The 22231-nt window shown below is 48.0% G+C and overlaps 1 protein-coding gene across 5 annotated transcripts; it reads left to right on the top strand.

Annotated features, from left to right (window-relative positions):
* Window positions 1–213: 213 nt before the first annotated feature.
* HOXB3 (homeobox B3) lies at window positions 214–20967 on the top strand. 5 transcript variants are annotated; one of them, XM_041458756.1, is made up of 6 exons: window positions 214–531; window positions 7528–7583; window positions 9570–9585; window positions 14551–14679; window positions 16373–16872; window positions 18519–20967. In XM_041458756.1, exons 5-6 carry the CDS (start codon window positions 16482–16484, stop codon window positions 19301–19303), a joined length of 1176 nt encoding a protein of 391 aa, XP_041314690.1. In that variant the 5' UTR covers window positions 214–531; window positions 7528–7583; window positions 9570–9585; window positions 14551–14679; window positions 16373–16481; the 3' UTR covers window positions 19304–20967. The 5 variants fall into 5 exon arrangements, with proteins under 5 accessions (XP_041314690.1, XP_041314671.1, XP_041314682.1 ...); XM_041458737.1 differs by lacking the exon at window positions 9570–9585; XM_041458748.1 differs by lacking the exon at window positions 9570–9585 and having other exon boundaries at window positions 7528–7587.
* The last annotated feature ends 1264 nt before the right edge of the window (window positions 20968–22231 follow it).

The raw sequence follows: 22231 nt of genomic DNA, 5'->3' as shown, positions 1-22231 counted from the left end.
GTTCCCTTCTCCCCAGCACCCCTTGTCACTCACTGTTCCTCCCTCTTGCAACATTTTAAGTCTTCATAAAGAGAAACAGCTTTCCGGGCAGATCCCGGCCGCTCGGGACTGGGGGAGGGTTTTTTTGGGTTTTTTTTTGGAGTTTTTTCCCCGTTTATTTTGGTTTTTTCCAGAGCAGAACGAGCGCTCACCCCCTCATCCTCACCCTTGCCGCAATTAGGGGTTTTTTTTGCATGAATTTTTAATTTTTTTTATTGCGCCTCCGATCCGTTCTGTTCGAACCGAAGGAGTCAAAAAAAAAAACAAAAACAAAAACAAAAAACAACCCAATAATTAAAATAAAAAAAAAATTCCAAAGCGTCTTTTAGGGAAAAAGAAAAAAAATAAAAAAAAAAAAGAATCCCAACCCGACCGAGATCCGACGGGGGTGGAATAAATGAGATTTTTCTTAATTTTCCTGCTCCAGTGAGGAATCCTCTCCACCCCGAGCCGGCTTTTCCTCCTTCTCCTCGGAGTCCTGGAGTCTGGCAGGTAAGAAGTTCAAAAAAATAAATAAATAAATTAGCGCGGCCCGGGCCGCGAGCTGTAATTAATTGCTCCGAGCGCTTTGACAAGGCTCCAGCAGGAGCCCCAAATTAAGAGCGATGCGAGGCTGAAGGGGAGCAAAAAATTCTCCGGAATTATCAGCTCCTTTCCAAACTCGGTTTTGCCCCTCCTAAAAAGTCCTTTCGCTCTCCTCGGGGTTTTTTTTTTGTTTTTTTTTCCCCTTTTCCCGAGACATATGGAATCAATTTCCAGCCCTGCCACTGAAGGCTGGCCAATTCCTACTGGCTCGAAAAAAGCAGAATCCATTTGGTTCCCTTCTCCCCAGCACCCCTTGTCACTCACTGTTCCTCCCTCTTGCAACATTTTAAGTCTTCATAAAGAGAAACAGCTTTCCGGGCAGATCCCGGCCGCTCGGGACTGGGGGAGGGTTTTTTTGGGGTTTTTTTGGAGTTTTTTCCCCGTTTATTTTGGTTTTTTCCAGAGCAGAACGAGCGCTCACCCCCTCATCCTCACCCTTGCCGCAATTAGGGGTTTTTTTTGCATGAATTTTTAATTTTTTTTATTGCGCCTCCGATCCGTTCTGTGTTTTGCCCCTCCTAAAAAGTCCTTTTATTCTTATTTTTATTATTTTTTTTTTACCCCTGGGACGCGTTTGTTGAAGATTTCTCACCTTCTGTGTGGTTTGACAAGGCGAAAAAAAGAGCAAAAACCCCCCAAAAAAACCCATAAAAAGCTTTGGAAAAGCTCGGCCGGTGATTTATGGCCCCACCAAGTTTTTTGTTTACTCGGAGCAAACCCTAATTACAACAAAAAGCGGGGGGAAAAGGAGAAAAAATAGGAAAAAAAAGGAGTTTTCCCAAACTCGAGCGCGCTTTCCCTCCTCCAGATGCGCCCCACAAACATCTGGAGGCTCGCGCTGCTTCTCCTTCTCCAGTGCGGAGGTTGAGGCTCCTGAAAAAAATTCGGATTTTTTTGGGCTTAAAAAGCTCAGATTTGGGAAATGTTGGCTCTGGAGCTTTTTTTGGGAGAGGGAGGGGCGGCGAAAACGCCTCCAAAGCTGGCGGGGAGGGCGTGGGAACAGCGGAGATTTCATTTTCTGCGGATTTCTGCTGCAAATTTCTGTCTCGGGGATTTTCTGTGGATTTCTGCTGCAAATTTCTGCCTCGGGGAAAAAAAAAAAAAAATAAAAAAAAATCCCAATCCCTCCTCCCCCAGCAACGCGATTTTAGAGGCGAGACAGAAAAATCCTTTGTAGGGTGGGGAAAAGAGGGGAAAAAAAAACCAAAAAACCCCTCGGAATATCGAATTAAAGCGGCAAAGTTTGGGTGTAAATGTCAAGAATTTGCGCTCTCTGCTCTCCTCTGGCAGCGAGAAAAGAATTCCAAAATTTCCTCATCCGTCGGGAAACCGGGAGAGGTTTGGGCTCGGATGTTTCCCCAGGCCAAAAGCTGATTTGTCTTTTTTATTTTCCTTTTAATTTCTTTATTTTGACGACGATGATGATTATTTTATTATTTTCTGGAAATCTCTCGGCCTCCCATTTCTCCACTTTCGGAATTATCTCCGTTCTCTTCCGGCCAAACTTGAATTTTTAATTTATTTTCTTTCTTTATTTTTATTTTTATTTTTAACCCGAGCGCTCGATCTGCTGGCGAGCGAAACCCGAGGAGAAACCGCAGGCCCTAAGTGGCCGGAATTTAATTGATTTTATCATAAATCACGTGAAGAAGCAAAGTTTTGCCTGAGGTAAATTGATATTAATGGATATTTTCTGATCTTTCACCGGGCGCGTTTTGCGCCGCCGCCGCTCTTTCAGGACATTTTTAGGGAATTTATTGGATTTCTTTCCCCACTTTTCTAAGCTGGCGTTTCTCCCACTCTCCCTAAAATAATCCGAATTTTATTCCCGGTTTCTCTGTGGAGGAGGGAGCTCAGCTCCTTGAGGAGGAATTTTATTTTAAGGGGGTTGAGCGCCGAAAAATGAATTTATTTGGGATATTCCCCCCCTTCATGCGTTCTTGCAGTTTCTGGGGGTGCCGGGATGCTCAAATTTTGGTCGAAATTCGGATTTTTCTCCCGGATTTTGTCAGGAATAGGATTTAACCCCTTCGCTGCCCCCGCTCCCAAATTTGCCCCGATTAAAAATTAACCCGGAGCTCGGGATGGCCGCGGGCCCTCGGAAGCGCTGATGAGGATGCCCAGAACAACCAAAAAAAGCGGATTTTAACCCCAAAAAAAGCCGCGCGCGGGTGGTTTTGAGGCTCTTTTTGGCTGCGGCGCTCAGGTGGAGAAATCCTGACGGTGAAAGCATCCCGGAGTGGAAAAAAAATCGAATTTTTTGGCGCCGCTTTTCCCTTCCTGCGGATTTTTGTCTCTTTTTGAGGGAAAAAGGAAACTCAGCTCCTCCCGCAGCTCCTTCCTCGCTCATTCCGGGATCCAGGCGCGGATTCCTGCAAAGAAAAAGAAAATTAAATTCACTCAATTCCTCTTTTTCCTCACAAAAACGGCCGTGGGAAAAGCTTTGAGGAGAAAAGTTTTGAATCTTCATTTTCCTCCCTTTTTATTTTTTTTTCCCTCCTATTTTTTTTTTTTTTTAATCTTTTGGAGGAGGGTAGGGGTTGAAAAATAGAAAAAAAAAAAACCGAAAAAAACGGGGAAAAAACCGAGAATCGCCCCCTCCTTTCCGGGGCCATCCCCAGGATTTGGGAGGCAGACAAAAAAAACCCAAATTTTTCTTTTTTCCTGACCCCAAATCCCGTTTTTTTCCCCTGGTTTTGCCAGCCGTGCTTGGCGCTGCCGCTCTCCCCGTTCGTGTCAAAGAGGAAAAGGGGAAAAAATGAAAAATGAGAAGGGAAAATAATTAAAAAAATTAAAAATGGCAGGAAAAAAGGCGGGGTGGAGCTGGGGCTCGGCTCCCGGGGAGCTCTGGGCATCCTCGGGATTCCCAATTCTCGCTAAAATGGGGAAAAAAACCCCAAAAAAACCCAAAACTTTGACGTGTTGGGTCACGTGGGCTCAGAATTCCGGCGGTGATTTGGGGAAAAAGGGGAGGAGATGGGGGAGGGGAGGGGGGTGGGGATTCCCATCCCTGCCCCCACTCTGACCCCCCAAATTCCCCCCAAAAAATCTTCCCCTCATCCCTTGTGGAGCCCGGAGGGGATTTTTGGGTGCCCCAAAATCCGGGGGATCCCAAAAAATCCCGGGGCTCCCCCCCCCAAAAAAAATCTTGTTATTTTTGGGTGTCCCAAAATCCTGAAGCCCCTAAAAAATCCCGGGATTTTTGTGTGCCCCGAAATCCTGGGGATCCCCAAAAAATCCTGGGGATCCCCAAAATCTCCTGGGATTTTTGGGTGTGCACGTGCCCCCATCCGGGGGTGGTTTTGCGGCCTTTTTTTTTGTTTTATTTTGATTTTTGGGGTGGATTTTTGGCTTTATTTTGATTTTTTGGGGTGTTTTTTTGGCTTTATTTTGATTTTTGGGGTGCTTTTTTGGCTTTATTTTGATTTTTGGAGTGTTTTTTGGCTTTATTTTGATTTTTTGGGGTGTTTTTTTTGTCTTTATTTTGATTTTTCGGTGTCCCAAAATCCTGAGGCCCCTAAAAAATCCCGGGATTTTTGTGTGCCCCGAAATCCTGGGGATCCCCAAAAAATCCTGGGGATCCCCAAAAGCTCCTGGGATTTTTGGGTGTGCACGTGCCCCCATCCGGGGGTGGTTTTGCGGCCTTTTTTTGGTTTTATTTTGATTTTTGGGGTGTTTTTTGGCCTTATTTTGATTTTTTGATCTGTTTTTTTTGTCTTTAATTTGATTTTTGGGGTGCTTTTTGGCTTTATTTTGATTTTTTGGGTGTTTTTTTGCTTTATTTTGATTTTTGGAGTGGTTTTTTTTTTTGTTTTGTTTTATTTTTTGGGAGCCAGCTCCAAAGCGCTTCCCCGCGTTGATCATTAACCGGGTGAATTATTGCTGCTCCCAGCAAAGGTCAGGGCGAGGAAAAAACTCCGATCTGTCATGAAAAACAACCCAAAAAATCGGATTTCTTCTCCCGCCCGGCTTCTGTTCGGGGTTCCGCGAGGTCCCGGAGCCTTCGCTGCTCTCCCGCCTCCTCCTCGCTGTTTGAGGGACGGGAAAACCCCAAAATTCTTCTTTTTTCGCCCAAAAATATTAAAAATCCGAGACGGGGCTCGCCCCGCCCGGGGGTGCGGGAGGAGCGGGAGCGGCCCCGCCCCCAGAGGGGAATGAATCGAGAAAAAAACCCAAAAAAACCCAAAAAAAACCCAAACAAAGAAGGCGGGGAGGGGCGGGGGAAGCCTCGGCTGCGAGGGAATAAATTAAAAACGCAGAAAAACAAAGCAAAAGAAAAAGAAAAACAAAACCAAAGCCCAGCGCGCTCCCCTCGCGCGGCCGATTTTTATCCCAGCTCCTCCTGTTTGGTTTTTTCGCTTTTTCCTCCTTCCCCCGCTCCAAATAAACGCGATTTTCTCTCTTTTTTTTCTGCTTTTCTCCATCCACGCTCCCCGTGTGGGAAGAACTCGGGAAGAAATCTTCTTTTTTCTTCATTTTTTAAAATGATTTTTTCCATTTATTTTGATTTTTTTCCCTTTTATTTTGATTTTCCTCCTTTTTTTATTTTAATTTTCCCCCTTTTATTTTGATTTTTCCCCCTTTTATTTTGATTTTCCCCCTTTTATTTTGATATTTTTCCCTTTTATTTTCATTTTTCCTTTTATTTTGATATTTTTCCCTTTTATTTTCATTTTTCCTTTTATTTCGATTTTTCCCTTTTATTTCCATTTTTTCCCTTTTAATTTTTCTCCCTTTTATTATTTCTACCTTTTTATTTTGATTTTTTTCCCCTTTTATTTCGATTTTTTCCCTTTTATTTTAATTTTTCCTTTTATTTCGATTTTCCCCTTTTATTTCAATTTTTTCCCTTTTAATTTTTCTCCCTTTTATTATTTCTACCTTTTTATTTTGATTTTTTTCCCCTTTTATTTCGATTTTTTCCCTTTTATGCTTTTCTCCATCCACGCTCCCCGTGTGGGAAGAACTCAGGAAGAAATCTTCTTTTTTTTCATTTTTTAAAATTATTTTTTCCATTTACTTTGATTTTTTCCCTTTTATTTTGATTTTCCTCCCTTTTTTATTTTAATTTTCCCCCTTTTATTTTAATTTTTTCCCCCTTTCCAAACCCCCGAGGGACCCGAGCAGCCCCGGCTGAGATGGGAGTGGAAAATCGCGGGGGCGGCGCATTAAAAACTCGCTCCATACCAATAATAAAATAATAATTAATAGTAATAATAATAATAATCCTAATAAAACATCCAGGTCGCGGAGCTCCCGCGCTGATTTATGGACTCGGAGACGCGCGAGGGGAACATTTTTATTTCAGATTAACAACATCAACACTCACAACGGAAGCGGGGTTATTAAAGCCACCGAATGTTTCCCAAAACGAAAATATTTTAAAATTGGACAGTTCTCTCTTTTTTTTTTTAATTTTCATTTTTTTTGCCTCCTCCCCTTTCTCTCCTCCCCGCTCCGGGAGCGGCTCCGTGCCAAAATTGTCGTGAGAAATCCCGGCGTGGCTTTTAGAAATCTTTTTTTTTAAATCATTTTTGCGGCTCTAGCACATTAATTTTGGGTCATTTTGGGGGATTTTGGGTCATTTTGGGACCGAATCGCCACCGTGCGGGGTCGTGTCCTCGCGTCCCCTCAAACTCCTCCCTCCTCCCGGTTTGGGAACCAGGAAATTAAAAAAAAAATAAATTTCATTTTCCGGATCCTCCAGGCTTTCCCAGGAAAACGGCCTCGTGCTTCCCCCGGTGTTTATTGCCGCCACCCCCAGCTAATTAACGGCAGCTAATTAATGTCTGAGGGCCTTGAGCACAGAAACGAGCGCCAGGACCGAGCCCGGATCCTTCCCCGAGCCCCAAATTTGGGAATCGCCCTCGGGGCTCCCCGGAGGCCTCGCTTCAGGCTCGGCCCCAAAGGGACCCCAAATTGGGAGTTTGGGGGGTCCCCGGTGTCCCTGATGTCCCCTGATGTTCCAAATGTCCCCCGGTGTCCCTGATGTCCCTTGATGTCCCCCGATGTCCACCAGGGCTCCTCAGTGTCCCCCGGTGTCCCCTGGTGTCCCTGATGTCCCCCAATGACCCTGATGTTCCCAATGTCCCCCAGTGTCCCTGGTGTCCCCCGGTGTCCCTGATGTTCCCAATGTCCACCAGGGCTCCTCAGTGTCCCCCGATGTCCCGCCATGTCCCCAGTGTTCCCCACCATCCTCCGCTGTCCCCCAGTGTCCCCCGCTGTCCCCGGAAGGGAGAGCAGAAGGAAAGCCCGGGCCAGGGACGGGAGCGCCCCAAATGCTCGGGACAAAATCCCAGCTCTGATGGAAGTTCCTGGGGGAGGGGGGGAACCCCAGAGGGGCTTTGGATCCTCCTGTCCCCATCTCGTCCCCCATGTCCCTACTTTATCCCTCCTGTCCCCATCTCATCCCTCTTGTCCCCATTTCTTCCTCCTTGTCCCTACTTTGTCCCTCCTGTCCCCATTTTGTTCCTCTTGTCCCCATCTCGTCCCCCTTGTCCCCATTTGTCCCTCTTGTCCCTATTTTGTCCCCCTTGCCCCCATTTTGTCCCTCCTGTATCCCCCCTGTCCCCCCTTCATCCCCCTTGTCCCCATTTCGTCCCCCTTGCCCCCATTTTGTCCCTCTTGTCCGCATCTCCTCTCCCTTGTCCCCATCTCGTCCCCCATGTCCCCATTTCGTCCCTCCTGTCCCCATTTCATCCCTCTTGTCCCCATTTCATCCCCCTTGTCCTTATTTTGTCCCCCTTGTCCCCATTTTGTCCCCCTTGCCCCCATTTGTCCCCCTTGCCCCCATTTCGTCCCTCCTGTCCCCATTTCCCCGTTGCCACCACCCGGTGACGAGTCCCCTCACCCGCCCTGTTCTGGCCCAGCTTTCAGAGGTTTTATTTTTGTTTCCCTCCTCAGTCCTGCTCCTCTCTCCAAGCCGGCCTCGGATCTGCCGGAGCAGCCCCCAACAGCCGGTGAGTTTTCATCCAGCTCGTGTCCGTCTGTCCCTCCTCCCACAGCCTGACCTCTGCTACTGCTTGCATTTGGAGGAAATCCCAAATCCAACATTGGCCTTTGAGTAGAAACCCCAAATCACAACATTGGCGATTGGAGGGGAACCCCAATTCACAACATTGGCCTTTGAGGGAACCCCAGATTGCGACATTGGCCTTTGACAGGAAACCCCAAATTGTGATATTGGCCTTGAGGGGAAACCCCAAATGACGACATTGGCCTTTGACAGGAAACCCAAATCCTGACATTGGCTTTGAGGGAAACCCCAAATCATGACACTGGCCTTTGATGGAAACCCCAAACAGCGATATTGACCTTTGAGTGAAACCCCAAATCGCGATACTGACCTTGAGGGGAAACCCCAAATCGTGACATTGGCCTTTGGAGGGAAACCCCAAATCGTGACATTGGCCTTTGGAGGGAAACCCCAAATGATGACATTGGCCTTTGACAGGAAACCCAAATCACGACATTGGCTTTGAGGGAAACCCCAAATCGAGATACTGACCTTGAGGGGAAACCCCAAATTGCGACATTGGCATTTGAGGAAAAACCCCAAATCGCGACACTGGCTTTGAGGGGAAACCCCAAATCATGACCTTGGCCTGGAAGGGAAACCCATTTCACAACATTGGCCTTTGAGGGAAACCCCAAATCGCGATATTGACCTTGAGGGGAAACCCCAAATGGCGACGCTGGCCTTTGACAGAAAACCCCAAATTTCGATATTGGCCTTTGAGGGGAAACCCCAAATGGCGACGCTGGCCTTTGACAGAAAACCCCAAATTTCGATATTGGCCTTTGAGGGAAAACCCCAAATGGCAACACTGGCCTTTGAGGGAAAGCCCAAATCGCGACACTGGCCTTTGAGGGAAGCCCCAAATCGCGACATTCGCAGCTGGCTGGAGCAGAAGCCGCGAGCGCAGCAGACGCGGCCGCGCCCGGAGCCGATCCCGCCCCGGGGGCTGTCCCGGCTCTTGGGGTGAAAATCCGAATTTTTCCCATTTCTGAGCAGCCGCTCGCAGCATCCCGGGCACTTCTGACTCTCCCTGAGCTCCAAAAAGTCAGAAATGCAGAAATCCGGGGGGGTTCGGCACTTCTGGGTCTCCCTGAGCTCCAAAAAATCAGAAATACAGAAATTCCGCGGGGGGTCGGCACTTCTGGGTCTCCCTGAGCTCCAAAAAGTCAGAAATGCCGAAATCCGGGGGATTTCAACTCCGGAGAAGTTTTTATACAGCCCGCGGTTGTTCTTCCTCTTTTCCCTCTTTTTTCCCCTCTTTTTTTTCCTCTTTTCCCCCTCTTTTTCCTCCTTTTCCCCTGAGCTCCAAAAAATCAGAAATGCAGAAATCCGGGGGGGTTCAGCACTTCTGGGTCTCCCTGAGCTCCAAAAAATCAGAAATACAGAAATTCCGCGGGGGTTCAGCACTTCTGGGTCTCCCTGAATTCCAAAAAGTCAGAAATGCAGAAATCCAGGGGCATTTCAACTCCGGAGAAGTTTTTATACAGCCCGCGGTTGTTCTTCCTCTTTTTCCTCTTTTTTCCCCTCTTTTTTTTTCCTCTTTTTCCCCTCTTTTTCCTCTTTTTCCCCTCTTTTTCCTCTTTTTCCCCCTCTTTTTCCCCTTTTTTTTCTTCCCGGGAATCCAACGCCGGCGTTCCCAGGCGGGACCTGTCTCGTAGCAGGAGATTTATGTGGGAGCAGCCCATAAAAAGTCAGATGAGAGGGGTGGGGAGGTGAGGAGAAATCCTCATAAAATGCCAATTACGGGCCGGAGGCTGCGGGCACAACAAAAGCCGCAAAACCCGGGAATTCTTGGGATAAAACTTTAAAAATCACCTGGAAAATTTCAGCTGAGAGAGTTCCCCAAAAGTCCAAATCTTCCCTTGGGCATCCTTCTTTTTTAAATTATTTTTTTTTTTCCTTTTTTTTTTTTTTTTTTTTTTTTCAGAGTTCTCAGCCTGAAGGTGCAGCACACAGAAATTTTGAAAAAATCAATAATAATAATTTAAAATAATAAAAAAGGAAAGGCGATGGGAGCCCTCCATGGGTTCTGCCATCCCAGGCAGCTCCAAAGAGCTTTTTGTGGCGCCTCTTTCCCTTTTTCTCCACGAAATTCCCCCTCGTCAGCACTTCAGGCCGAGGAGGGAGCGCCCACAATTAAAGGAGATAATTGGGATGGGGAACAAAAGTGGCGCTTCCAAAGGAAAAAAGAGAAAAAAAGAGGAAAAAAAGGGAAAAAAGCAAAAAAAAAGTAAAAAAAAAAAAAGTGCAGACACCTAAATTCCTGAGCCCTGCCTTCCTCCCACTCGCCAGCCCCTCCTGGGCAAGGGGTTTTTTAAAATTCCCCCCTAAAAAACTCCCTAAATCTCCCGAAAATCCCTTTTTTGGCCAAGTTTTGCTGCCGGGAGAGGCGAAAATCGTAAATTTCCCGCGGCGACAGCGGCCCGGCCGTGGCGGGTTATGGATACCAGCAGTAGTAATTAGCTTTATTAACAGCAATGATAATTGTCTTTATGGTCCCCCGCAGGGCCCCGGGGTGAGCAAAGTCTCCTCTGAGGTTACTCCGAGTTGTAGCAACACCGAGGGTGCTCAAAGTCCCGCTGAGGTTACTCCGAGTTGTAGGAACAGCGAGAATTGCTCAAAAAACTCCCCAAAATGTTTGAGGTTTGGGGTTTTTGGGGTGGCTGAGGAGAAGGGAGATTGGCTCCGGGCTGCTCGAAGTTCCGCTGAAGTTACTCCGAGTTGTAGCGACACTGAGCATTGCTCAAAAAACAACCCCAAACCCCCCAAAAATCTCCTCGGCCACCCCAAAATCCAAACCCCCATATTTTTTTTGGGTTTTGGGGTGGCTGAGGAGAAGGGAAATCGGGGGGAGCATCCTCTGGGGGGCTCGAAGTTCTGCTGAAGTTACTCCGAGTTGTAGCAGCGGCGAGAATTACTCAAATCACCCCCAAAACCCAAAAATCACCCCAAAACCCAAAACAATGTTGGGGTTTGGGGTGGCTGAGGAGCAGGGAAATTGCTGGAGCATCCTCGGGGTGCTGAAAGTTCCTCTGAGGTTACTCCCAGTTGTAGCAACAGCGAGAATTGCTCAAACCACCCCCAAAACCCCCCAAAATGGGATTTGGGTTTTGGGGTGGCTGCGAGGAGCAGGAAAATTGGGGGAGCACCCTCTGGGATGTGAAGAGTTCCGCTGAAGTTACTCCGAGTTGTAACAGCGAGCACTCGGAAAGCCCCAAAAGTGGGGTTGGGTTTTTGGGGTGCTCGAAGATGCACTGAAGTTACTCCGAGTTGTAGGAAGAGCGAGAATTGCTCAAACCCCCTCGCCCCCCACCCCCGGAAACCCCAAAACAGTTTTGGGGTTGGAGTTTTGGGGTGGCTGAGGAGGGAAATTGGGGGGAGCACCCTGGGGGGGGAGTGAAAGTTCCTCTGAAGTTACTCCGAGTTGTAGCAGCAGCGAGAATTGCTCAAAACCGCCCCCCAGAAACCCCAAAGCAATTTTGGGGTTGGAGTTTTGGGGTGGCTGAGAAGAGAAATTGGGGGGAGCACCCTTGGGAAAATTGTGGAGTTATTACTCTGAAGTTACTCCGAGTTGTAGCAACAGCGAGAATTGCTCAAAACCGCCCCTTAGAAAACCCCAAAGCAATTTTGGGTTTTGGTTTTTGGGGTGGCTTCGAGGGGGTGGAAAAATTATGGGGAGCATCCTCGGGGGTGCTTAAAGTTGCGCTGGAGTTACTCCGAGTTGTAGCAGCACCGAGCATTCAGAAAGCCCCCAAAAAATGGGGTTTGGGGTTTTTGGGGTGGCTGAGAGGAGCAGGGAGGTCGGGGGAGCATCCCCAAAAAATGGGGTTTGGGGTTTTTGGGGTGGCTGAGAGGAGCAGGGAGGTCGGGGGAGCATCCCCAAAAAATGGGGTTTGGGGTTTTTGGGGTGGCTGAGAGGAGCAGGGAGGTCGGGGGAGCATCCTCGGGGTGCTGAAAGTTCCGCCCAAGTTACTCCGAGTTGTAGCAACAGCGAGAATTGCTCAAAACCGCCCCTTAGAAACCCCCCAAAATGTTAGGGTTGGGTTTTTGGGGTGGCTGCGAGAAGGAATTTTGGGGGCGCACCCTTGGGGTGGTGAAAACTCCGCCGAGGTTACTCCGAGTTGTAGCAGCACCGAGCATTCCGAAACCCCCAAAAACTGGGCTTTGGATTTGGGGGCGGCTGCGAGAAGGAAATTTGGGGGCGCACCCTCAGCTCCGGCAGGGCCGCGCTGCGGAGAGGGGGGCGCGGAGCTGCTGCCGAGCCTCATTTGCATAAATTGACGCCTAATTGCTCATCACGTGGATCAAAGGCGCCGCTGCCGCCTCCTGCCCAGGCCGGGCCCCACAATTTGCCCCGGCCCGGCCACCCCGAACCAAACCCGAATTTTTGGGGGGTCCCCGCTCCTCACCCCCCTCCCCATCACCTCCGAGCCCCCTCGCAGCCTTCCCGCCAGCATTTCATTTCAATTTTAATTTAATTGAAATTTTAATCCCGGCCCAGCTCTTCCGGGGGGGGGTTCGGGTGGTGCTGGTGAGGGATTTCTAAATTATTATTATTTCTGAATTATTATTATCATTTCTGAATTATTATTTTCATATCTGAATTATTATTTCTAATTTATTATTATTTCTGAATTATTATTTCTGTATTATTATTAATTCTGAATTATTATTTCTGTATAATTTCCCAATTTCTGGCCGCTTTTTCTTTTTCTTTTTTTTTTTTCCTCTCCCTTCTCCTTTTTTTTTTTTTTTTTTTTTTTTTTTTTTTTTTCCCTCCTTTCTCCTCTCCCTTCTTCCCCTTTCTCGAGCAGAGGCCATTGTTATCAGTGAGCAGCGCGTAGCAGAGGCCAAGTGGAACCTCCAGCCTCTGGCCCTTCCCAAACCCCCTCGGCTTTCCCCGCACGTCTCGGCAAAGCCGGGAAGCATCCTGATTTTTTTTTTTTTTTTTTATTATTATTTCTTTATTTATTTTTTTTTCCCCCCCCAAACGGAGAGCGAGCGAGACAATTTGAGCCGCCGTAACCGCCTGGCTGAGCCCCCTCCCCCTCTGTTTCACCTCTTTTTTTTTTTTTTTAATTTTTTTTTTAATTTTTATAATATTTTTACCAATCCATTCCACCCACCACAACACCGGATTGAATTCTTATTGTTTTTTAATTTTTTTTTTTTCCTCCTTTTGACGCTTCACCCGCGCGTTTATTCCCTTAACGTTTTGAAAGGAGAAAGAGAGACCAAAAAAAAAAAAAAAAAAAAAAAAAAAAAAAAAAAAAAAAAAAAGCGGGGAGTACCGGGAGGGGAAGCGCGAGGGAGGGGGGGTCACTCCTCGCTTATTGATTGCGTGGATGCTGGATGTGAAAATATATTATGTCTGCCTGTGCTTGGCTCGTCAGAGACTAAGGTAAGCCGGACTCAAATAGGCGATCACTTTGTGAATGGCGGAGTATATGTCCCAATGATTTATGACCATATGACTCCAATCTCGGTTCAAGAAGAGTTCACAAGCTTTAAGCTTCCTTCCACGCAGAGCCTCTTTTGCAGCCCTCACCCACCGCCTGGGTTGTTTTTTTTTTTTTTTTTTTAATTCCGCCACCCCCACCCTCTTTTTTTTTCTTCTTTATTTAATTTTTTTTTCCGCTTCTCCCCGCGTTTTTTTAAATTTTTTAATTATTTTTTTCCGCCTCTCGCCGCGTTTTTTAATTTTTAAATTTTTTATTTTTTAATTTTTTAATTTTTTAATTTTTTATTTTATTTCCCCCCCTCCTCTCCGCGCGTTTTTCCAGCCGGGGGGAGTTGTCGCTTTGGGGTGGGGGGCAGGGAGGAAGGGAAATTTGGGCAATGCTTCGTTGTTTTTCCCTTCGCGGGGTTTCGGGCTCGTCCCCAGCTCCCGCCCTATTGTTGCGGGGCACGGTTGGAATATTTGGGATTAATAAGAACCGGAATTAACGGCGGGGCTGAGCCCGGCTTGGCGCTCGGGGAGATGGAGCTGCCGCGGGCGGGGGAGGGGAAAGGCGCTGCTTTTCCTCCGGGCTGGGGAAATTCGGATTTTTCCAACATGGAGGGGCCGCTTTTCCAGCAGAACCCTCCGGCCCCGGCTCCCTCCTCTCCCCTTCCCTGATTTCTGCATTTCCCCATTTCTATTTTTCCCCCCCGAGCATCCTCATCCCTCCCCGCACCCCTTTTCCCCTGCCTCACCTTTCCCCCTCCCGATCCTTCATTTATTCTGATTTTTTAAATTATTTTTTTAATTTAAATGGCCCCAAATCCTCGCCCTCCGAAGTTGCAGGCAAAGAGTTTTTGGGGAATCGCTGCCAAAGTGAAACTCGGAGCGGGCTGGAGCGGCTCCCGCCCGCCTTTAATTGGAGCAGGAGATCATCGAATATTTATTGTTCTGCCCGGGCCTTTTTTTTCCCTTTTTTTTTTCTTTTTCTTTTTTTTTTCCCCTTTTCCTAAGCAATTCCTTGGAGTAAATAATTAGGATTGCGGCCGTCCCGGGCGAAGATAAATGAGCGGCATTTGTGAGGCGCTGAGAGATGAGGTACAAAGCGGAGCCACGAGCGAGGCGGAGGGGGTTGTAAATTTATTTTATGGACGTTTAAAACAACAAGAACCCAAAAGAAAAAAAAAAAAAAAAAGAATAATCGCCGTTATTTTTAGCTACTTTGGCCGAGCCTCACAAGGTTCTGGTTTGGGTTTGTTTCGCTGCTTTTGGGTTTTGGTTTTTTGTTTTTATTTTTAAATAAATCTTAACCAGACAGAAAGGCCTTGGAGAAATTCCCACCTCTGCCCCCTCGCAGATATTTCCAGCAAACCTATTCATAATAAAGGCGCTGCTGTTTGTTAATTAATTAATTCACGGCTCGGGGAGCGGAGGCTACTTTTTAATAAGACAAATTTATCATGGCCAGGGAGGAGGAGGAGGAGGAGGAGGAGGAGGAGAATAACTCGCAGCGAGGATCTGCCCTCGGCGCAGACAATAACGCATCTCCGAGGAAGATCCGATGCGGATTTGGGAATGCGGGAAGGATTTAATCAGGGTAAAAAATTAAATAAATAAATTTCAAAAAAAAAAAAAAAAAAAAAAAAAAAAAAAAAAAAAAAAAAAAAAAAAAAGGCCGAGCCGTCCCTTCGTGGACGCTGCGAGGATGGGGCGAAGCAAACGGAGCTTTGGTGTGACGTGACATAAAAACAGCAGCCAGGAAAAGGAGAGAAAAAAAAAATGTTATTTATTGTCGAGTTGGGGCTTCTGTTAAACCCCCGGCACTTAAAAATATCGCGCTGGGCTTTATCTCGGCGGGGTTTGTTTTGTTTTGTTTTCCAGGATGAAAGAGGCCCAGATAAAATTGAATATACAGGAGATACGATTAAATATACAAAGGATATCAATCCCCAAACAAATGCTCCTCGGGCTGCAGAGAGGAGTCTCTAAAAATCCCTCTGCCGGTTATTTCCAAGTCGTTTTCACCTTTTTTTCGGGGTATTTCTACTCTGTTTTAATGGAGGAGAAAGTTTGTGCTGGCAGAAAAGCGAGAGAGAAAAGAAAGAGATGGAGAAAAATCAGAAAAATGGCAGAGATAGAGACAGGGGAGGGGAAAAAAAAGGTTTAAATTTGTGATTTTAAGCTTTGGACTGGGTTTTTTTTAGACTTTTGGAGCTTGGCTTGAGGCAGGGAGGAACGCTGGAAAATCCAAGGGGTGCAAAGTGAGGAGCAAATGGCCTCGTGAAGTGTTTGTTTTCCACGAGAAAGAGAGAAAAAAAATAAAATAACAACAGCGATTAAACCCCAGCGCGTTCGGGATCAGCGCCTCCCCAGCTCTGGACTCGGGATGAGAAACACAAAACCGTGCCGGGAAAAAAACAAAAAAGAAAAAACAGGATTTATTTTCTAAATTCAACCTGTCAGAGACGGGAGAGAGACCCAGAGCAGGCCAGGGGGAGAAATCGCATTTTGAATTCCTGCCGCTGCTCCGACCTGCTGGGAATCTTTGCCCTGAATTCCAGAGGCGCTGGGAGTTCCTGTGTAAACAAAAAAAGGGAGCCAAGTGTGCCAGGACAGCGTTACCTGGGGAAAAAACACGGATTTTCGCTGTTACCCGGGGAAAAAACACGGATTTTCGCTGTTACCCGGGGAAAAAACACGGATTTTCGCTGTTACCTGCAGAAAAACATGGATTTTCGCTGTTACCTGTAGAAAAACATGGATTTTCCCTGTTACCTGGGGGAAAACACGGATTTTCGCTGTTTGCAGCTCAAAAGCAAACAAGCCCTGGGGATAAACTTTGAATTTCTGCTGGTGGGAGGTTTTTGGGGCTGCTCCGTGTGTGATTTCAGTAGAAATCGCAGGACTTTGGTTGTTTTAATGTTTTTGGCCGGCGATTCTCGGTTCTGTGCTCTCGTATTTGTGCTGATTTGGGGATTATCTGGGTGTGCAAACGTGTGAGTGACTCACACCCCCAGGGGTGTTTCAGGGGGATAAATCCACAATAAATCAACGTACAGAGGCGCGAAGCCACAGAGCGAAACGAGCGGAGGGGGAAAAAAAAAAAAAAAAAGCCCTGCCACCCCCAAAACTCCTCAAAAATCAAAATTTGCCGAGCCCGGGCAGGGTGAAATCTGCTGGCAGCATCTGTTCCCCCCCCGTTCGGCGGGACCCTATTCATGTCAGGAGCCTTTCAGGCCCCAAGATGGATTCCTGGCACTATTATTGTGTTTTTTCTCCTAACCTTTCAGGTCAGCTCCCACCAGACAGCTGGAGAGGGGCCGTCACGTGGCCTCGGGGTGCCAATGTTCTGCCATAGGGGTGTCAAGACCCTGGTAGCCACAAAAACGCTCGCGGAAGATGCAGAAGACCTCGTACTACGACAGCTCCACGCTCTTCGGGGGTTACTCCTACGGCAGCGCCGCCGCCGCCAATGGATTCGGCTACGAGGGCGCCCAGCCGCCTTTCCAGGCCTCTTCCCACATGGAGAACGACTTCCAGAGGTCCTCGTGCTCCCTGCAGTCCCACGGCAAAAATAAAGAGCTCAACGGGAGCTGCATGCGGCCCGGGGAGCCGCCGGCGTCGCCCAACGCCGCCAACGCCGACGGCAGCAATGGCCAGGCCGGCGGGGGGAAAAACAACCCCGGCAAAGGCAATGTGGGGGCCGGTGCCAGCATCTCCAAGCAGATCTTCCCCTGGATGAAGGAGTCGAGGCAGAATTCCAAGCAGAAGAACGGCTCGCCCGGCGCAGGTAGATGGGCAGGCCTTGGTGACGCGCTCCGGCCTCGCCCGCTATGAAATAACAAGGTTAAAAAGCAAAAAAGAAATTGGTACGAGAGGTGTAAGAATGGCCAAGGGTTGGAGGAATCCGTTTAGGGAAGGCCCAAATTCCCCTTTTTCTGCTCAGAATTCCAAAGAGAGGTCTAAGAATCTCAAAAGGTTGGAGAAATCGGTTTAGGGAAGGCCCAAATTCCTGTTTTCCACCCCAGAATTCCAAAAGGAGGTCTAAGAATCATGAAGGGTTGGAGGAATCAGTTTAGGGAAGACCCAAATCCGGCTTTTCTTGCCCAGAATTCCAAAGAGAGGTCTAAGAATCATGAAGGGTTGGAGAAATCTGTTTAGGGAAGGCCCAAATCCTGCTTTTCTTGCCCAGAATTCCAAAAAGAGGTCTAAGAATCCCAAAAGGTTGGAGAAAACTGTTTAGGAAAGGCCCAAATTCCTTTTTCCACCCCAGAATTCCAAAGAGAGGTCTAAGAACATGAAGGGTTGGAGGAATCAGTTTGGGGAAGGCCCAAATTCCCGGTTTCCAGCCCAGAATTCCAAAAACACGTCTAAGAATCCCAAAGGGTTGGAGGAATCCTTTTGGGGAAGGCCCAAATTCTGCTTTTCTTGCCCAGAATTCCAAAAAGAGGTCTAAGAATCCCAAAAGGTTGGAGAAATCGGTTTAGGGAAGACCCAAATTCCCGGTTTCCAGCCCAGAATCCCCGAGGGAGGAAGGAAGAGCTGACAGGTGTGACCATTTCCCTTCTCCTCTGCAGGGATGAGACCCCAGGGAGGGTCCTGGCCCCGGGCACTGCCCACCCACCCCTGGTTTATTTATTTATGGATTTATTTCAAACACAACCACGGGTGCTGGGCCCAGCCCAGGCCCGGCTGGTGGACAAAAATTTGGGGAAAATGTTCTCCTAACTGCTCAACTCGCTGCTAAAATTCTGTTTGGTGCCTTCCCGGCGCTCAGAGAGAGCAGGTGTGGTGCCACGTCCAACTTCTCCGTGTGTCCCACCAAAGATTGAGATAAATTCAGATAAAAACCAACAATTCGGTTTGGATTGGCCACAATTCAGATAAATTCAGACAAAACCCAAAAATTCACAGATAAATTCAGATAAAAACCAAAATTTTGGCTCGGATTTGCCACAATTCAGATGAATTCAGATAAAACCCAAAAATTCAGTTTGGATTCACCACAGTTTTGACAAATTCTTTCACACAAACCTCATGGGGTGTACCTCATCCCCCATTAATGCAATTTATGGAGTTTACCTGTGGCCGAGGTCGGTGCAGAGGCAAACCTTGGTGTCACACCTGTGTGCAACCACCCCCTCCCCACCCCGCATTAATTGGCCCCGCGGCCGCCCTGCCAAACGTCATTTTCTGGAAAATTATCAGCTGGAAATAATCCCCTGCTCAATAACGGGCCCTGGAATCCTCTCCTACATGACATGATCAAATTTTCATAAAGCAGGGGCAGCTTTGGAGAACAGGGCTCTTAATAAATGACACGATTATGGAGTGCAGGCCGACGCGGAGGGGCGAGGGGAGGATTTATTAAGAAGCGACGCATTCAATTTCTGCGTGTAAGTAATTCTCTTTTATTTCATTCCGGGGGCCCGACAGAAACCTGCGGCGGCGGCGGCGGCAGCGGCGGTGAGAAAAGCCCCCCGGGCTCCTCGGCCTCCAAGAGGGCGCGCACGGCCTACACCAGCGCCCAGCTGGTGGAGCTGGAGAAGGAATTCCACTTCAACAAATACCTGTGCCGGCCGCGGCGCGTGGAGATGGCCAACCTGCTGAACCTCAGCGAGCGCCAGATCAAGATCTGGTTCCAGAACAGGAGGATGAAGTACAAAAAGGATCAGAAATCCAAAGGCATGGGCGGCTCTTCCTCCGGAGGGCCTTCCCCCGCGGGCAGCCCCCCGCAGCCCATGCAGGCCTCGGCGGGGTTCCTCAACGCCTTGCACCCCATGAGCGGCGCCTACGAGGCGCCGTCGCCGCCTTCCTTCAGCAAACCCCACCAAAACGCCTACGCCGTGGCCGCCCCCGGCTACCAAGCGCCCCTGAAGGGTTGCCCGAGCCAGCAGAAATACGCCGGGGCCGCCGCGGCGGCCGAGTACGAGCCGCACGTCCTGCAGGCCAACGGCGTGGCCTACGGGACGGCCGGCATGCAGGGCAGCCCCGCGTACGTCGGAGGGAACTTTGTGGATTCTCTGCCCGCCTCGGGCCCGGCCCTTTACGGCCTCAACCACCTGCCCCACCACCAGACCGCCGGCATGGACTACGGAGGGGTCCCCCCGGGCCAGCCCCACGGACCGTGCGAGAGCCACGCCGCGTACACGGAGCTCTCGTCGCACCACGCGACTTCTCAGGGCAGAATCCAAGAGGCGCCCAAGCTCACCCACCTGTGAGAGGCGAAGCTGTTTCGGGGAGAAAAAGGGCGGTTTGGGTTTCAGGGATGTTTGTGTTGGGTTTTTTTTCCGGCCTCGATGGTTTTGGCGGGGTTATCACGCTCGGGGTTTTGGGGTTTTGTTATGAGCACAAAATCCAAGCGGTTTTGGTGGCTTTGGAGGGGAGGAACCTCGTGGGTTTTGGCACAAGTTCTTCTGAAACGGGCTTGGGGTGGTTTTGTGGGAATTCTGCAGGGTTTGAGTGGCCAAATCCATCGTTTCCAAGCCACGGCTGGATCGTCACCGATAATTCCCGGATGCCGGGAAGGAGAAGAGTCCGCCAGCCAAGTTTTGGGGTATCTGCATCCAAAAAACCCCCAAAGAGATCCACCAGGAATCTCCCCCGTCCTCCGAGTCCTTCTCCCGATCCACCTGTGCGTTCCTCCCCAGTGGAAAAGGGAAAAACCCAATTTCCCACGGGAAAAAACCCAATTTCCCAATGGAAAAAGGAACAATCCCATTTCCCACAGTGTAACTCCCAACCCAAACCTGCAAATCCCCACACCCGCCAAGGCCCGGGAGCCACGCTCGTCCCTCCAGGCCCTGCTCCCCCTCTCCAAAACAACAACACAAAAAATTTTTTTGAAAAAATTCGGGATAAGAGAGGTCTAACCCCGCAAAGGCTTGAGGAAATTGTTGGCAACGCCTAAATCCCCCTTTTTTCCCCCCCACCCAAAATTCCAAAGAGAGGAAGAAAGAGCTCCCAGGTCTGAATATTTCCCTTCCTTCGCCTCTGCTGAGGCGAAATCTCAATTTCTCCATTTGGGGAGGGTTTCTTTTTTTGGGGGGTGGTGTTTTTTAGGGTTGACAAGCAGAAAAAAAAGCAATTTGGGAAATCCTGAGCTTCTTTCCTCCTCTCCTTTGAGCTGACGTGAAAACAGGGTATATTTGAGCAGAGGGAATGTCCTCCCACGGAAGCAGAAGCCGAGGGATCCTGGGATCTGCTGACGCTTTCCTGCCTGGACATCTTTGTTGCACTTAGAGTTTACATATAATGGGTATTAAAAAAATAATAATAATAATAAATAAAAGCAACTTTGAAGGGCTCTCAGCTCCGTCGAGGCGCCCTTCAGTTAGGTGTGTGTTCTGGTGAACATTCATATATATTTATTGGTTATAGCCAGTTGAAAATATTTTCTTTTTTTTTTTCTTCCTTTTTTTTTGTATTATTTATCCCCCCCCAAGACCATGTATTTATATGAGGGAAAAGCAACGAAACAAACAAAAAAAAAAGGACAAAAATAAGAATCAAATGGTACTTTTTTAGCATTTCCTTCCAAAAAAAGAAAAAAAAAAGCAGAAAAAAAGTAAAAAAAAAAAAAATTAAAAAGAACCTTGTGTTCCCCTTGTCACTGTACCACGAGCTCCTTTTAGTTATCGTAATTTAGGGAGAAGCAGTAGTTTTATGTTACCTTGGTACTTATGAATAATGTAATTAGTTCTACTGGAGGCATGAGAGCAGAAGCAGACTGTAATTGTTTAGTCCTGAATTAGAAGAATTTCATCGCGGCTCCCTCCCCTCCCGCCCCTCCTCGCCGGAGCTCTTCCTTTGTTCTTACAGTAGTTCTTTTCTTTCCTCGCTTCGAGGCTTGTCTGCTCAACAATTCCTGAATAAACTTTTCTGTTCTCCGTTTTATCTCGTCCCCGTCCCTCGGGTTTGGAGGGGAAAAGGAAAGGATTTGAAAAGAGCGGGGGGGAAAAAATGAAATTGTTGAGGTGGGGAGGAAGGAGAGGGATGGAGAGCGGAGCCCGCTTTGGGGTGAAATCCTGGGAATTCGGGCCCACAAAGAGGGATCACGTGGAGCCAGGGCAGGGCTGCCATTGGAGAGGGAAGGAAAACAAAGGGAAAAGGATTAATCACGAGAAATGATAAATAAAAACAAGGAGAGGGAAAAATAAAAGAGAGAGAAAAAATGGAAAAATGGCCCGGAGTTTCCACTCGGGGCCTTGGGAAGCGACGAGGAATGAAACCCATAATTTCTATGGTATTTAATTGAATATTAAATAATTAAATTCTGGCGCAAACGATTGAGTTCTGGCTAAAACAACGGAATTATTTCTGAAACAGGAGCGTGCGGCACCCACGTGCGCCCAGCCGCACCTCTCCGGGCACCCCAAATTTGGGCTAAAAGAGGGAAAAAAGCCCCCAGAAAAGGCGAAAGTGAAAGGGGAGAACAAACCTGGGCCAGGGCGGAGAACGCCGTGAATAATTCGCTTTTTATGCTCTAAAGCCCTGAGAAAACTCCCGTTAAAGCTGCGAGGGGCAATAAAAGTTTTATGGCGCTGGGAAGGATGGGGGGGAGGAGGAGGAGGAGGAGGAGGAAGGGGGGAAGGAAAGGAGGATTTTGGATTTTCATTGCAGCCGTGAGAAAGGGTGGAAAAGCTGGAAAAGGTACCCAAAAAAAGGGGAAAAAATTTTAAAAAAGAAAAAGAAAGGGGGTTGGGGTGTAAGGCAGAGCGTGGGGTTCGTGTTTTGTACTTTATATATTTTAATATAGTTCATATTTTTGTGTTTTATGTAGTTTATACATTTATATATATAATATATTCTATAAAATATATATTATGTGTGGCCTTCTCCCCCTCATTTCACCCCCCACTTTTCTTGTTCCCCCCTTTCCACTTTCCCCTCTTTTCGTTCCCCCTCTTCTCATTTTTCCCTCTTTCCATCCCCCCTATTTTCATTTTTCTTTTCCCCTTGCAGCTCCGAAAAGCAGAGACAACTTTTGGCAGCGGCTGGGAAGAATTTTCCATCCCAAATTCCTCCTCTTCTTTATCCCATCCCTCAAACCCGAGGAATTGCCAACCGCAGGCAAACCCCAAACATCCACTTCAAACCAGCCAGCAAGGAGCACAAACCCTTTTTCGGGTTTAAAAAAAAAAAAAAAA

Source organism: Pyrgilauda ruficollis, unplaced genomic scaffold, assembly GCF_017590135.1.
Source record: "Pyrgilauda ruficollis isolate IOZ18807 unplaced genomic scaffold, ASM1759013v1 scaffold1, whole genome shotgun sequence".
Lineage (NCBI taxonomy): Eukaryota > Metazoa > Chordata > Aves > Passeriformes > Passeridae > Pyrgilauda > Pyrgilauda ruficollis.
This window is presented reverse-complemented; position numbering and strand designations above follow the sequence as displayed.

Bases quoted from the DNA above. Each gene is read 5' to 3' on its own strand.
- HOXB3 (XM_041458728.1), top strand. From the start codon at position 16,482: ATGCAGAAGACCTCGTACTACGACAGCTCCACGCTCTTCGGGGGTTAC. The intron at 16,873-18,518 runs GTAGATGGGCAG...GGGGCCCGACAG, and splicing joins GAACGGCTCGCCCGGCGCAG to AAACCTGCGGCGGCGGCGGC.